General features: G+C 33.4%; 1 protein-coding gene across 1 annotated transcript; it reads right to left on the bottom strand.

Moving 5' to 3' along the window:
- Positions 1–341: 341 nt before the first annotated feature.
- PCYB_032180 (protein kinase domain containing protein) lies at positions 342–8490 on the bottom strand (the record flags this gene model as incomplete). The annotated part of the gene is made up of 2 exons (XM_004220888.1): positions 342–2278; positions 2316–8490. The coding sequence occupies 2 exons, from the start codon at positions 8488–8490 to the stop codon at positions 342–344; spliced, it is 8112 nt and encodes a 2703-aa protein (XP_004220936.1).
- Between the last annotated feature and the right edge of the window lie 8269 nt (positions 8491–16759).

The following is a 16759-nucleotide window of genomic DNA, read 5'->3' on the forward strand; positions in this document are numbered from 1 at the left end:
GCTCACGAACGGAAGCGAAGACCGGTGCGTGGGCCCATGGGATAATTAAAAAAGACTTACACGTACTACTACATAATGGGATCATTTAAAAAAAGGGGAAAATATACATAAGAAGAAGACTACATATGGGAAAAAACTAAAAAACGCACAAAAAGAGGCACGCCCCACATGTGTGTGCGCTTATGCACACTGCGCAAAAAAAAAAATTTCCAAAACGGGAATGCAGAATGCGCAGCGTTCGTTAAATAGAGGGCAATTTTTCAAAAGTGAAAAAGTGAAAAATTCAAACTCGAAACTTGAAACTTGAAACTCAAAATCCAATAAAGGCCGAGCCTGAAACATCACGGACACGCAAAAATTGGACTGCTATTAAATAGCAAGTTTTGAATTAAAAAAAAGAAAGAATTAGTCATTTTTTTATCAACATTTTTTAAAAGGAATTGCTTCCTAATTAGCAAATGTTTTCCTATTATATGGGACACATAAGGGGTGCAGAGGAAATCATCGGAGCAGTTTAAAAGCCGCTTAAGCTTCAGTGCACTTTCCATAACGATATTTTCGCAATCCCAAAAAATAATTTCTTTCCTTTTTAAAGTATAGGATTCTCTTAAACATATGGAGTTGATGTAATCAGGAATGCCTGGGTGCTCCAAGTAGATGTGCAGGGGGCCCGTATACCACGCGTGTATAATTTTGTATGGGAAGGAATAGAAGTACATTGGCTTGAAGAAGAAGTTCACTTGTAATTTATCCTTGTGCGTTTTTTCATCGCACATGGGCAGGCACAGATGCTCGAATGGTAAGTGCGCCTTCATGAATATGTCTAAATTTGTGAGCTCGGCAAAAATGGACGCTTCGTTTAGGAAATAATACACATTGTTGCATACATTTCGTGGGCGCCCAAATTGTTCACTTCTCACAGGCGCACTTCTTATAAGCGCACTTATTCCCCGCGTACTGCTCACACCTCTTTGGTCCCTTTCGTTAACCGTTAAACGGGGGGTTTCCAGCTTGTCGATCCTCTCCAAAATATTTCTGTAATTCAGACAGTCCCTTACGTTGTCGCAAAAATCGCACCCGTTTTTCATGTGCTCAATGATGGTGTCGTAAAGGGACGTCATAAATTTCTTTTGCTGATTGGCGTTCTTTTCATTTCCCATCGCCCAACTCACTTTTGACAAGTCCCTTTCTTTTGCTCTTCCTGCACTGACTCGTCTTTCTGCAGACTTTGATACGCAGTTGAGTGAAATCCCTTTGTTTGCACGCAACTGAAGAAATTTGTCTCCCATGTTGGATCTACTTGCCTCTGTTGCAGTTTCCCCTTCAGTTTTCCGCAGAAAAGGATTGCACACATATTTGTTCTCCTTCTTTTCTTGTACGTAATTCTTCGATATGATATTCATCAATTCCTTTTGGGCAAACAAGTCTGCAGCAGCACTGTCTGGAGCAACATTGTTTGGAGCAGCATTGTCTGGAGTAGCATTGTCGGGAGCAGCCTTGTCGGGAGCAGCCTTGTCTGGAGCAACCTTCTCTGGAGCAACCTTCTCTGGAGCAACCTTCTCTGGAGCAGCATTGCCTGCAGCAGCTGCGATGTGTTTAATTTTTTCACTTGGATCTGAGAAAAAATCGTGGCCAATAACTTCACAGGCTAATAATCTTTGATAAGGAACATAATTCAAAAGATCAGTCAATAAATTCCAGTAGTCATCGCTATAATTTAGGGGGTACTCAAATTTGCTGTAACATCTTTTTATATTTTTTTTTCTATCACAAAAATCTTTATGACATACTTCTTTTAAAATATAAGCCAAATATTTATTGGTCAATCGACTATGCCAGTACTCCTTGTTTCCATTCATGTGTTCCTTTTGTATGTTGACTTTAAAGTCTAGGAGATATTTTTCTTTTTCTTTTTTATTCCTAAATTTGAAGATTCCTGACCCAATGTTCTTAATAGTTAGCTCGTTTCTGAAGAAGGACTGATACTCATTGTAGTAACTGTACGTCAGGTTGTTATTAATTATTAGAAAGAGGAATAGGATTTTCTTGCCTATATTTTTTGGAGTTATCAAATGTTTATTCGACTTATAATATTTCACAAACTCATATTTTATATATGCAAGTTTCTCTCCTTTTATGAGATCTTTGTATTTTAAGATGAACTCCTTGTAGTGGCTTGTAAACAAGTCTAGATTTTCAAAATTGTTGTCATCATTTTTTTTTTTTCTTCCTGTATCCCCAATTGTTCCTCTCGCTGTGATTCTTTTCTTCGTTATTCCTGGGGTCATTTTTTTTCAAGGAAGGGTTCCTTTTACTTGGCTTTGAAAAATCGTTTAAATTGTCTTCAAGTTTGATTTCCATCCCTTTGGCGCCTCTAGAATGATACTTAGCGCAGTTGCTTCTGCCTAGTGAGCACTTGTCGCTGCGTCTTTTGCTCCTTCGTTTGTCTGCACATTGGTACATGTCTCTCCCGATGGAATTTTCGCTAAGGTCATTTTCTATGTTTCCATTAAGATGGTTTTCCAAATTGCCTACTGCGTTTCCCCCGGAGTTGCCACCCGTCTCGTCTGTAGTGGTCCCCCACTTGGACGCATCCCCTTGGTGCCTTTTGCGTCCACGCCTTTTTAGCTCCTCATTCTCTAAACATTCATCCCCCCACTCCAAGCTGACAATGTCGTAGTAGTGCATTATACACTGCAGGTAGAAAACTTCTTCACCCTTTGAGAAATTCAAGTTATCCAGTACTATGCTATTTAGGTCCACATTTTTGCTCTTCCTCATACAGTTAATGTAGCTTTCGCTGAACTTTTCTGATGCTATATAATCGTAAGAACCGATTCCGCATTTCCCTAAATCGGCTAGGATGATTCCTAGGGCCCAGCTGTCGCATCTTACATCGAAAGGGAAGTATTCCGTCGAGGTGTTGTTCATCTTTTTGTTGCTTTCATTGGGGCCGTTTTTCCCTTGCACTTCCCCTTGAGCTTGCCCTTGTCCTTCAGCTTGCCCTTGCCCTTCAGCTTGCCCTTTCCCTTCAGCTTGCACTTCCCCATGAGCTTGCCCTTTTCCCTTTTCGTTACCTGCATGTTCCGTGTCGTCTCTTTGCGAGGGTAGCTCTTTCTTTTGTGAAAGATCTTTCTCACTGGATGCATTCTTTTCTTCCTCCATTTCTCCCCCAGCATTGTTAGCACCATCAGGATTTCCTTGAGGTGGTGCTTGCTTGTCTTGTGTTGTCGCCTCATCATTGAAAACGAAGTTTCTACGCGAGTTTATATTAAGCATTTTACGTTTGTTTATAGTGCCAAACGCCCCACTTGCGGATTCTTGAAGCTCTTTAAATCTGACATCGATATTTCCAAAATTTTGCTCATAAAAATGAATCAACGTGTTATATTTTGAATTTCTAAAATTTCCCTTGTGGTCGTAGCATAACCCTTCAGGTGCCATGGTGTAAACTGTTCCTTGGAAGTACGAAGAGAGCTGATTGATTAACTGATGCTTCCACTGACTTACGGCACGTTTGTACTTTTCTGTGTATCCTTTCATATTTTCAAGGTGATAAGTTGCATATTCCATTGCGGAACAGCCAAAATCGGAAATGCACAAATGCCATTTGAAGGGATTATAAATATTATGAGCATTTGTATACACCAAAATGTTTTGCAACTTAATGTCTGTTAAGCGTATTATGTTAGATTGGTAGCATGTTTGGAGGAAGCTAATTCCGTTTGCTATCTGAAAGAAGAGAAATTTACACTCCAATTCGGTTAGCCCACAATTGTACACCTTTATATTGTCATATATCAAATCCAGTGCGGGTAAGTCTACCTCTACTACGGAGTTATTTAACATCATTTTCAGATTTTTTAATTTTTGATGACATAGACCTATACAAGTATATTCCCTTTTATGTTCATTTTTGTAGCATTTGTATTTTTCCCCAAAAATGATATGTATCAGTTTCAGGATTTTGTTAATTTTTTTTCTTTTTTCAAATTCTTTTTTTCTGTGGAATATTAAATTTTGAAGTAATTTTCTCAAGTCCCCATTAGCACAATGCATTAATATTTCGTAATTCCGTCTTTCCTTTAAGTTTCCATTTTTTGTGCTTATAGGTTTAATGACGTTGCTGTTGAAGTGGCACATCAGTTCTTGTTCTCTCACGAATTGGAATTCGTTCCCTTTTCGATTAACGTCTATTTCTTTTATGGCTAGCTGGACATGCCCTTTGCGGTTACAACAAGGGCACTGGTTTTCTTTTTTATGTTCTTCTAAAATGGGCTCTTGGACATTGCGGGATTCTTTTCGTTTGTTCACCTGGCAATTTGGGTTATCGTTTTGGATACCCCTGCTCACCTCCTTTGCGTCACTAACTGGGACGCTTCCATTATTTAAGGCAAGCGAATTGGTTCTTCTCGTTTTCAAACTGGGGGCGTTACTGTAGGCCGCCTCGGGGTCTAGCTCCGCTGCGTCTTTTTCGTCAGCGCGTTCCAAGTTGTTCAGCGTGGTACACTCCATTAACAGGTGTGCAAATTCTGGACTGCTTATCTTGTCAATGTAAAATTTTAAGTCCTTTGTGTTCTTGTCAATGTTGTACAAAGCCTTCCTGACGTGGCCATAGGAACCCTTCCCGACAAAGTTATCTATGTAGTTGATGTAGCCCAAGTTTGACCAAATTTTCTTTGCCTTGCCATGTACCGAATCGCTCTTTTCATTTGTCGCTGACTGTAAATCTGGCTCTAAATCTTTCACGCTTTTTTTTTTTTTGCTATTCACACGTACAGTTCTAGTATCATTGGGATAAATCACTGAGGCCGTAATTTTATAATTGTCCTTATCAATTACGTTTCCATTTCGGTCCATTGTATTTATTATTTCATCGTTCAGTTTTTCTTTTTCATCCTCATGCGCACTATTGGGCATCTCTAATTTTTCTGCATCGTCCTTTGCGGGATGTTCATCACATACGTTTGGTTTAAACCGCGTGGTGTTTCCTATTTCCCCTTTCTTTTCCTCACCCCTGGAACCGTTTGTTTTGCTACACCGCTTGCGACCTTTTGGTTCCTCTTTTATCACCACGGATTCCTTTTTTTTATACCCGTCTACTGCGTCCACAGGGGAGGCGTCTTCCTGTGTACTGGCTAACATTGCTCCTTCTTCTTTCGCGACCGCTTCCTTCCCGTTGGCAACTGCTTCGCATTTACCTTTGATCGGGTTGTTCATTGGGAATGTTTTTTTCTTTTCACGGTTTGCATGACTATCTGGTTTGCCCGCTTCTTTGTTAAGTCCTTTCGCTTTGGAGGTTTCCCTCTGCGGAGGTTCCATTTGAGGAAAACCCCTTTCCGCATTACCATCTTCATTACTGCACATTTCTCTACCTTTCTCTTTAATGGAGTTTTTTTCCTCCAAAGGGTATATCCGCTTTTGTGAAAGTTTCCCTTGCAAAGACGCCTCGTTTTTATCGCCCTTGTCTAGATTACTTTCTCCGGTTGCAGCCTCTTCCGTTTCGACCGTTACTTCGCTTGGTTCCTTTGTATCCGTTCCCTCTATACTGCTTTTTTCTTTCATTTTATGGAGTAATGTAGTTTGCACTGCTAGAAGGTGTTCTCCATTTTGTACCTGTTGAGCCTTTTTGTCCTTCTTCACTTTTTCACTTGTTTTTCCTTGTTCCGTTTTCTTATCATCCTTTTTGCGACTTTCCACCTTTAACACACCTGTTTCATTTTTTTTGTCATTTTGCTTCTTTCCAGCGAGATCCTCCCCTTTGACCACATCCCCTTTTGGTGCTTTAGCACAATTTTTATTTCCCCCCGCGTTGGCATTAGAAGCATGTGTTTGGTCTTGACGAGCTTTTTCCTTTCGTTTGTCTTTATGGTTATTGCCATTCGTGCTAATAACTACACTGCTTAGATCATTGGCATTTTTTTGATCCTTTGGATCCTCATTCGTTTTCAATATTTTCAATTTTTTCTTTTTTTTCTCATTTTTGCTCACCACTTCCGCGACGGGCTCACCTTTTGAGTCAACTTTTCCTTGGCTGATGTCTTTAAGCTTTCTTTTTTTTTCCGCCATATTATCGTTTTGCACTTGTTCCGAATTGGTGCTCTTTTCTTCACAATTTTTCAGGGAGGTTACTTTTTTTTTCCCTTCTTTTTTATTTTCTATGGGAACATTATTAAAAACGACATTTCGATTCATGAGGAAATCATATTTTGACAAATTTTTCCCATTTTTATTATCTTGTATGGCTTTATTTCTTTCTGCCTGTTCTTTTGCTGAGCGTGATCTCAACCTATCTTTTATCGTATTGGATTTAACAATATCGGGGAATTCGTCACCTTTTGTGTGCTCTGTGGTGTATTTCTTTTTATGAGAGATCGCGTCATTTTTTATATCTTCATCCGAACCATGGAAATTCATTATCTTTGTCAAAACTTGACTATTTCTTTTGTGCACAACAATTTGATTTTTACTGCTTCCTTTTGAGGGGATTTCTCTTGCGCCCTTTTTGTAACTGCATTCGTGTGTATCTTCTTTACAATTGAAAATTTTCTCTTCACTCTTCAATTGTTGATTTTCATTTGTTACGCTTCTTCTACTTTTTTGATTTTTTGTTATGTTCACTGCGAAATTTTCCTCCTTTGAATCTTTTTTCCGTTCATTTGTATTGCATTTTTCTCTTGATTTATCCTCCCTGTAATAGCCCTCTTTGTCTTGATCAGAAGACTTTCCTTTTGGTTTTCCACTTGTGACATTTGTATTTGATGAATTTCCTTCGCTTTTATGTTTTTTATTTTGAGTATTTGAATGGTTTCTCATTGGGTGTGCATTCTTCTTTTTTTTGTCGCTTTGTTTGTCTTCCCCCATGCCTACGTCGTTTTTGCGTTCTTGTCCTCGTTCGTGTTTGTGACTGCGCTCTGTTTTTTCCACTCGATCTGTTTTTTCCGCTCGATCTGTTTTTTCCGCTCGATCTGTTTTTTCCGCTCGATCTGTTTTTTCCGCTCGATCTATTTTTTCCACTCGATCTTCCCTTTCCGCACTTTCCCGTGACACAACTTCTTCACAACTTTCAATTCCCCTAGTTAGCAATTTCGCCCTATCGTTGCCAGCGACTCCCGGTTGAGCAAAAACTAACGCATTAACGTCTTCCTTCGCTACGCTAGAATCAGTGCTATTTAAAGCATTAGTTTTTAAAAGGTTTTTATTTGGACGTTTGCTACTATTGTTCGAAATGTATCTAGAAGAGTCCTCGATTGAGGCTACATTACACACGGGAGTGGGATAGTTTGGCGACAAAATTTCATTTTTTAATTTTCTATAGGAATTATTAGACAAATCAGAGTCCTGCAAAAATACCTTGTTGGAGTGGCTAAAATTGAGATCCTTCGCCTTGGACAAGTTAACATTTTTTATTGGTGTAGAATCCAGCATGTTAGATGTGTATTTCACATTGCACGAGTTGTTTATGGGGTTATAATTCATTGCATCTAAGGCAGGGGTGGTGACGCTGCTATTAAATACGTTATAGTTCACGTTATTAGAATTGGATATGTTAGAAAAATTCAAATTATTATGTATAGAATTCACAGAATACAGGTTATATTTCAAATAATCATTTTTATACGGACTTGAGTTGTTGGAATAATTTTTCTGATTTTCTGATGTGCTCGTGTTTAGCATGCCGGTATGATATATGCAGTTGTTAGAATTGTGGTAATCGGAGCATTTCATTGCATTATTAAAATAAGCAGAATTCATGTTTAGTAAATTATTATCTGTTGTGCTTGTCTTAATGGCGAATGGATTCCCGTCAATGTAAACTTTATTCATATTGTAGACATGGTTAGAATTTAGTGTATTAGAATCTAAGTAGCCCACATTATTTGGTTTTATTAAATTGTTATTACCATCACGAATTGGGGGGTGGTAATTCATAGCGCTATTATTTGAGAAACACATATTTGCGTTGTTCGCACTTATTTCATTAGATGTAATGGCGTCGTAGCTCTGTCTAACTGCTTGGTTGTCGTAATTCCAATGGGAATTATTTACCTGCGTAAATTTTATATTGTCTTTTTGTGTTTTTCCGCAATTTTCCTGATCCGTATTGTGGATGTGGAATTCGTTTCTTGGGTCGAAAAAATCTCCGCCGTTGCAATTTGGAGCGAGCGCATCACTGGAAGATTTCGCGTCCATTTTGTTGCAACTGCTGCTGTCACTGCTGTTACTGCGGTTGACACTGCTAGTTTTACTACTGTTGGTGCTACTGTTGGTGTTACTGTTTTTACTGCTTTTACTACTGTTGGCACTGCTATTTTTACTACTGTTGTTACAGCTGTTATTACTGCTGTTGATACTGCCGCTTTTACCCCCGCTTTTACTTCCGCTTTTACTTCCACCTTTACTGCCGCCTTTACTTCTGTCTTTACCGCGGCTGTTATTGTTACCTTTTATAGTGTCTTTCCCACCTTCATCATTCACGTCTCCTTCCATTTTTGCTCCACAAATGCGTTACCCAAAGTTGTAGCTTTTTTTGCACAGTAATTTATGCAAAAGCCACGTGATCTTACAAATAAACACAATGACCACAGTGTATGATTTGCGAAAAAGAGAAGGGGCTTTAAAAAAGATGGAACATGGGAACCCTCATAGTGTATTTAAAATGCCAGGATTTTTTCTCTTCTTTCCTTTATCTTTTTACTGTCGCTACGCATATAACTTTCCGTGTGTAACTTTCGCTATCCGTTTTGGATTGCTTATATCTTTTGCCTTTCTCTTTAATATTTTGCTGGTGACGCCGTTTTAATGGTATGGGCGTTTCTTTATCATGCAATGAATTAAAAAAGAAAAGAAACTTTATCTTTATATTTTTTATTCTATGCTGTGCTATGTTAATTTCATTTTTTTTGAAGAACATGTGTTTGCCGCTATAACGGATTGTCGCTCAGCATAAAAAAATTAAGAAATTAGGAAGGCTCGTGTGTAATATTTTCAAAACAACATAGGACGTTAAAATGTACATGCAGCACACGTATTTTTCATCAAGTGCGATTCCAAAAAGAATTTCTAACGCAACTTCTTTTTCTCAACCACGTGAACACACATACCTTCGTGTATGCATATGTATATGCGTACACGTACGTATGTACATGTGCGTACATGTACATATATGTATGAGTACATGTACATATATGCATGGATACATGTACATATATGCATGGGTACATGTACATATACAAACACATGTATTTTTTATTTGGTAACAAGATTCGCTAAGGTATATCTGCGAGCATTATGTATGCATAAGTATATGTATACATCAACATATGAACATATGATACATGTATAACAAGTTAAATCGTTTTAAAACAATTCCATGTAATGCATTAAAANAAAATGTGTAAATGAATATGAATTCTTTTATCATATCTTTATGTTTTAAAAAAATTAGGTATTATTAAAAATGAAAAATGTGCTTTATTCTTAAGGCTATTAAAAAAACTCGTCTTCTGTAACTTTGCACATTTAAAAATGATTTTCTTTCTTACATGTTTGAAAGTATTTTCCGTAATGAAAATTTTAGCTATCTTAAAAGTTTTAAAAAAAAAAAAGTTATAATTCTAAAACTAGACGTTTAAATAAATGTCAATAAAGATTCTTATCGACTTCAAAAATAAAAAAAAAAGTACACATTATGGACGCATTCAAAAAAAAAAAAATATAATATACTGTGGACGCATTCAAAAAAAAAAATATTTCCCCCCTCATATTAATTTACAGTTTTGCCGCTAAAAAACGTTATTTGGGTACGCTATGTAGTGCAATTAAAAATAAGCACAACATAAATTAGAGAAACGAAAACAATTGAGACAATTTAGTTTGCTCACATTTTTAAAAATAATGACCTTAATAGTACATGGCCTTTTTTTTTTTTTTTTTTTTTTACATCCTTGTGCGTGTACAACAATATATTTCCAGCACATGTATACATATATATACGTATTTCTTTTTTTTTTTCATATAACCCCCAAGGATATATATAGCTGTTATTCTGTAGGTTATTTTTTTTTTTTTAGAGGGGATAATAAATACACAGCAATCCTTTTCGCTGCCTTTTTTTTTGGCATGAAAACTTAGTTTAATATACCGGCCTACCATGTTCTATATAAATTAGAAAATTCCCCTGTGTAGCCCTACTATTGCGCTTAAAGTATCACCTAGCGAGACGTTTTTAAAATTAAGCCTGTACGCATTTTCCTTTCAGTAAACGCAATAAAATTTACCAGCATATATATACACCTTAAAATCTATAATTTGTTTCACGTAATTGCATATTCCCACTTTTTACTTAGCATCAAAGTGTATGCAAAAGGGGGGGAAAAAAAACGCGCACTTCTAAAATGCACATTTCAGTTCCTATATATATTTTTTCTACCTTACTATGAGCGATACTTACATACATAGTGCAGTTTCTGCAAAAATACCTATTTTTATGTAAATTTCTTTTAAAGTAGGTGTAACCAGCATACATCCGAAATGTGGAATGCATGGAACATGGGTTCTCAATATTTTTTCTCACATCACCATGTTTTGCCTTTCATATGGATATATATTTAAAAACACAGCCACAACTTTTATAATTTCAATTTTAAAACTGCAAAATTTGTGCGTACTTTTTTTTGGAAAAGCGATGATAACTATTTGTAGATATCGAAATATATATCACTTTCTCTTGACACGAAATACGCCTTACCTTCGACGCTGTTTGCAGTTTTTGCCTTATTTTTAAAAAAGCACACACATCTCGTACTTTTTATTTATGTATCATGTATATTTGTACATTTTTATAGGAATGCCAATCTGAGTGCCCTTAATGAAGCTTCCATTACTCTGCATTCGTTTTATTTTAAAAAGATTGAACTACATTGCTCACACATTTGTCGTTTTTTAGGCACTTTTTTTTTTTTTACCCTACCGTTTTTCTTTAATTTACTAGCATATTTTAAAGCTAACTTTATCAGAGGAGAAACAAACATAATGTAAATAATGGAAAAATAAAACTTGTCGCAGATGCATAACAGACTCCTGTAAATATGTTTTTCCCATATGCAGTACATCTATTTTTAACAAAAATGGCACGTAAAAAAAAAGTTTCCTTTAAGTTCAGCTGCCTCACAGTTTAGCATAAAATGACACGCACGTGGCAGCAAAAAATAAAATAAAACGAATTAGTACTGTTATCTATTTTAAGTTCCATTACATAATTTATACTTATTAGAATACATTTTTATAGTTATTTCTCATTTTTCGTAATAAATGTGCGACATGCAATTTGTAATTTTTTTGTAAACCTTTGTCGATAATTACTATTTCCTTCGCTTAAGCCCAAACAATTTATGTCACTTTTGTCATATAACCAAATTTGCAGTTTCACGTCATCTCATTTTTATTATTAAAGGAAAGCATATTACATCTTCGCTAATGTACAGCAATAATGTATAATTGTTACATAGGTGCTATCAAACAGAATTTACGAAGAGCTCTTTGAGCTGTTATTTAAGGTGCTGCTTCAAAAGAAAGGTGTTATTCATATTTTCAGCATTTTAGACAATTCATGAATTTTCATGTAAAACTTCGGTCAAATTAAGACTAATAGGTGATGTTATAATTTCGAAGAAGTTTGCAATTGGTTTACCAATTTAGCTGCTTATGCAAAAAGTGATGCAAACAAATGATATGCATAATTTAGAAACATGAAAATGTATGTTTTCCCTTAATGTATATGTGTGTTATGTTAAATCATACGAATGTTACGCCACATTACGAAGGGGGGTTACACCATACATCAAATGGAATTTATTAACATTTTCCGTCTATAACACACTTTAGTGTTATTCCAAAAGGGAAAATGATTCATTAAGTAATCAGCACATGCATGAAGTTCACGTAAAAGTACTATTTTTGTAGAAAAGCGCTCAGAAGGAATATAAAAAACATGAATGCTACAAAACTCAGTTAATTTATTAGCCGTCTTAATAGATAGTGGATAACCTTGCTATCCTTATAAAAGGTACGTGTATATGCAACATTAAACATAAGCGTAATGTAAAAACGAGTGAGCGTATCATACTATTTATTTTTCTTTTAATTATAAACTCCTAATTATGCATTATAATTCGTAAAGCAACAACCCCCTCAATGTGCTTCATAGAATTGAGATTAATTAAAATACATTTTTCTTTTTTTCCATTACTGTCAAAATGGTTGCAGATGCTTCATGTGGTAAAATGCGTTATACTGCGTATTTCCTACAAACGATAATCAAATATTTCATCAGTATCAATTATCCTTTTTAAAATAGACACTTATTAGCAAGGAAATTTTTTGATCTGACAAAAAAAGTCATATGTAGAAATAATGAGCATTAAGCCAACAAATAGAAAGAAATGGTTTAATGAGCATACTGTTTTGCATGAAAATACAAAGAATTTTAATTTGTTTTTCTATTTTAATAAAAAAAATGTATAAGTTGGGGTTTTCTAATGAATGTAGCGTGTAAAGTGATAGTATCACTGAAAAGCATCGGATTCGTCTACACAATGCGACATTTTTTTCATCATTTTCATTAATTATTTTATATTCATTCACCCTATTTTTTCCATTTCTTGCATTAATTTTTCACCTTTTTTTTTTTTTGATATTGCTATTTCCTCCCTTTAAAAACACATAAAAAAAAAGTACATATAGAATGCGCTGTACTTATATTTACAGGACAAAAATAAAAACTAGAAAAATAACTAGACCATACTTTCCCATTTGTTATCTAAAATTGTGTATAAGCAACAGTTGAAATTTTTCTAAAAAGCGGAGTGTAATATAGATGGGTATATAAGTTCATAAAAGGGGCTGTGTGAACAGATGAACGGATAACATTACCACGTTATTTATCATGATCTTTTCTATTACTTCACGGCGTCTTTATGAAAAAAACAGAAAATGTAGAAATTGTATACACCATGAAGTGGTAGATTATCACGTTTCATTTAGCAGTAGTGAAAAAATACTTAATTTTCAGTTTTATATACTTTTAAATGTTTCCGAGTTTTGCTATAAAAATAATTTTTTCTAATTACAATTTTTTTTATGTAACTCAGAAAAGTTGTATCTACAAAATTGTAAACTTGTAAACGTTTGTTTATGTTGATATAATACTTAACAAACACTTTGAAAAACATGGCATCTTTCTCATTACATGTGAAGGAATATAAAATAAAAAAAAAGGATCTTTTTTAAAATTAATAGTTCGTCCACTATTTTTCTTCGGTCTTTTACAATGTAGTAGTAGTACCATTTAACATAACTGCTTAATTATGTATGTGTCTAACGAAATGTAGACACACAGTATATTAATTTCATTTGAGGTAGTTGCATTGCTTATAAGCAAAATGATAATCCTACTTAAATTTAAAAGTTAATTAACGCCTCAAAAAGTATTTTACGCATAAATCGCTAAAGAAATGAATGCAGGAACCCTTTCATGTTCAAAGTATTGCAAAATTATGAAAAATTTTAATATGTTTCATAAAGTTGTACTTGAATTATTTTTTTCATTTGTTCAGGAAAAATGATAATTTTACCATTTTATTCCAGGGAGGCGTTGCCCCATATCTTTTTAGTTAACACTTAGTATTTCGGATGATGCTTAATAAAAAAAAAAAAAATGTTCCTTTTATTCATTTGTTTTCAAACGGAAGTCACCAAGTTCAGTTGCCTAAAACAGATAGAAATGCCTACTGAATGCTGCATTGGACACATATATGCATATGTATACCCATAATTTTTACACATTTCAGAAATATCCAAATCTGTTGTACACTTTTCTAAATTTAGAATAATTAAATCTTACATTTTATTAAGAAAATACAAATATAGATGCTTTACGATTTTCTAAGACATTTATGCAACCTATGGAAATACGAAAATAACAACTTCATTTGTTCATGTATCCATTGCGAAAAACATTTTATAATTTGCACGATGTTCATAGTTTGTTAATGTCCACATATTTAAATAATATATTATGATTTATTCACCATTCTAAATCTACTAAAAGATGGCTTACAGTTTAGTATACTGCGTATCATTTCACGCGTTAATAAGTAAATAGAATGATAAATTAAAAATAAAATATTATAACAACCAAAAGGGTGGAATATCCAAAACATCAATATTATCAAACAGTTGTTTTACATGTGAAATGTGTATAACATAATCTAATCGGTTTTGTTTATATATTGTCTGTTTAACATATATATCCCTAAAAGGTTTATGCTGTAAATAATGCTTATAAACTGTTTCAGGAACAATACAATTCTTGGAAATCATTGAAAGTCACAATTAATTTAGCTCATATATTTGTCTTTATGCTCTCGTTTTGGAGTTGTTAACCGTTTTGAATAACCAAATCTAAATTCCGAATACATTAAGTTAAAAAAAAAGAAAGCTTTTAACCTTTTTGCCTACTTCAGTAGTTGGAAGCATGCTGAAAGGTTATATGACCGACTTTCGTGATTTAGATATCACATCCCACATTGGGGCTCTAGGTTTTTTTTACATTTTTTAGTTACACGAATAATATGCTTATGCAGATCAATTTACATAACTTTTAATGTATCATAATATTTTTGCATTTTGTTCATTTTTTAAGGTGATGTGCATACACATGTTTTCAAAAGTGGGCAATTAACATTTTTCTGGGGTTCTTGTTTCGTCATATACACAGCTGTCGCTTTGCCGTTTCAATACAAAGTAAAGATTAATGTTACACAGGTTCTACAAAGTAATGAAAAACGTGAATTTTTAGAAAGTGCACTTGCCTAATGTCTTCACCACGGTTTTACTTCCATTTCTTGTTGCAACAAATAGAACGGTGATTCTTCCTAAGGTTCATTGACCTTTTTGGAAGCAATATTAAATGCATGTCTTGAGAACAAATGAAAAAATATTTTCAAAAATGCATGATTTTTAATTATCATTTTTCTTTGTAAATTCCAAAAATAGAAACATATATAATCAAGGCGTTTCTGAAATTAGTTATTCTAAAAATACCTTTTTCGATGCATAGTTGTATCTAAGGAAAAGTGTCTTTTTATGGCTTCTTCCTTTTTCCTCCTTTTTAAAATGTATGTAACCGAAAAAACCTCTAAAACGAATTAACAAAACTTCTACATGTTAATATTTGAAACGTGTTCTTCCATAACTCTTTTCATGTTTGCATAGAAATATAAAATGTTAAAAATATTTTCACTTTGCAAAACTGTCTTATTTTAATAATGGGAACAAGCTGAATATTGTTCCAATTTCACAGGAAATTTTTTAATAAATTAACATTCCATGATCTTTTTTTTATGTGCAACTTTTTCCATTTTCTATTATCATGATATAATAAAATGAGCAAGAAAAAATTGATAAAACGTTAATAATACTTCACTTTTTGTTTTTCAGTCTTAAATTACTTAAGCGCAAAGATAGATTTGCATCTTTGGCTAACAGAGAGGATATATTTTGTAAGGGGTATAACCGTTTTTTTTCGTGAAAAGTTTTGTTAATGTTTACGCGTGTTTTTATAGAAGCTANAATTCATTATTCTTTTTGACATTATATACAGTACACTGTTTTATACGGAAAAAATAATTCAGAAAGAACTGTAAATTTCAACTTCAAAAAATAGTTCATTGTTGCAATAAAACACTTTTGTTATGCATGTAGAATGAGCAGGCATGATAAAATATGCTTTATCTTAATGTATTTTGCTTTTAATGTTAATCCATTTGCTCTGAGCATATGGCGATGGAGAAAAATACGTGTTCTTATAAATTTCTCTTTGTTTGAAAGCTCTACACTTATCTAAAAACATCATAAAAAAATGAGTGCGCAATACAAAAATTCACACCTGTATTCATGATTTACATTCTATAAACAACAAAGTCTAAAATATACACAAGAAAAATTACATAGTATACTGGCAAAATGTTTCACTGTTAGGTGTCAAATAAGGCCTTTTGTTTGTATTAAATGATTTTTTCCATAATATTTTATTCTAAAATTAAAGTAATATATAGAATCTACATGTTACAGGATTGTTGGACTTATTGATGTTTTAAAATTGTTCATTCATGGTTATGTCGCAAATGTCTATTAGGGTATTTCTGGCATATTTTGTCATCGATATATGAAGTATAAACAAGGTAAAAAATAACTCATAAAAGAAACAAATCATATTTTAAAATAAGTTACGTTTCTTTTCCTTTTCTTACATTGTAATTGTCCATTAGAACGTAAAAGTTTTACACACATGTGCAATTCCATAATGATGATATATTAGAAACACATTTGTGTATTTAAAAAATTTAGTATGTTAATAATACATATAAATATACATACTATTAATTTGTATTAAATTAGATACATAACATTTTATTTACATAATAACTTCACTGTAATTAAATACATATATTATGCATAACTATATTATAAAAATGTAACTAAAAATACTAAGTGTTATCCATTACTATTTTCTTAATAATATCTTACTACAATATTTGTTTTAAATTAAATAATATTTATTATTTATTTTATTTATTAATTATTTTAATTTTCTATAATTATATTTATATTTTAATATGTAATATAAATGTAATTTATAACATCCATATAAATATTTAATTCAGTTATTTAATAATTTAATTATATATTAAAAAAT

This window comes from Plasmodium cynomolgi, chromosome 3 (assembly GCF_000321355.1).
Source record: "Plasmodium cynomolgi strain B DNA, chromosome 3, whole genome shotgun sequence".
NCBI lineage: Eukaryota > Apicomplexa > Aconoidasida > Haemosporida > Plasmodiidae > Plasmodium > Plasmodium cynomolgi.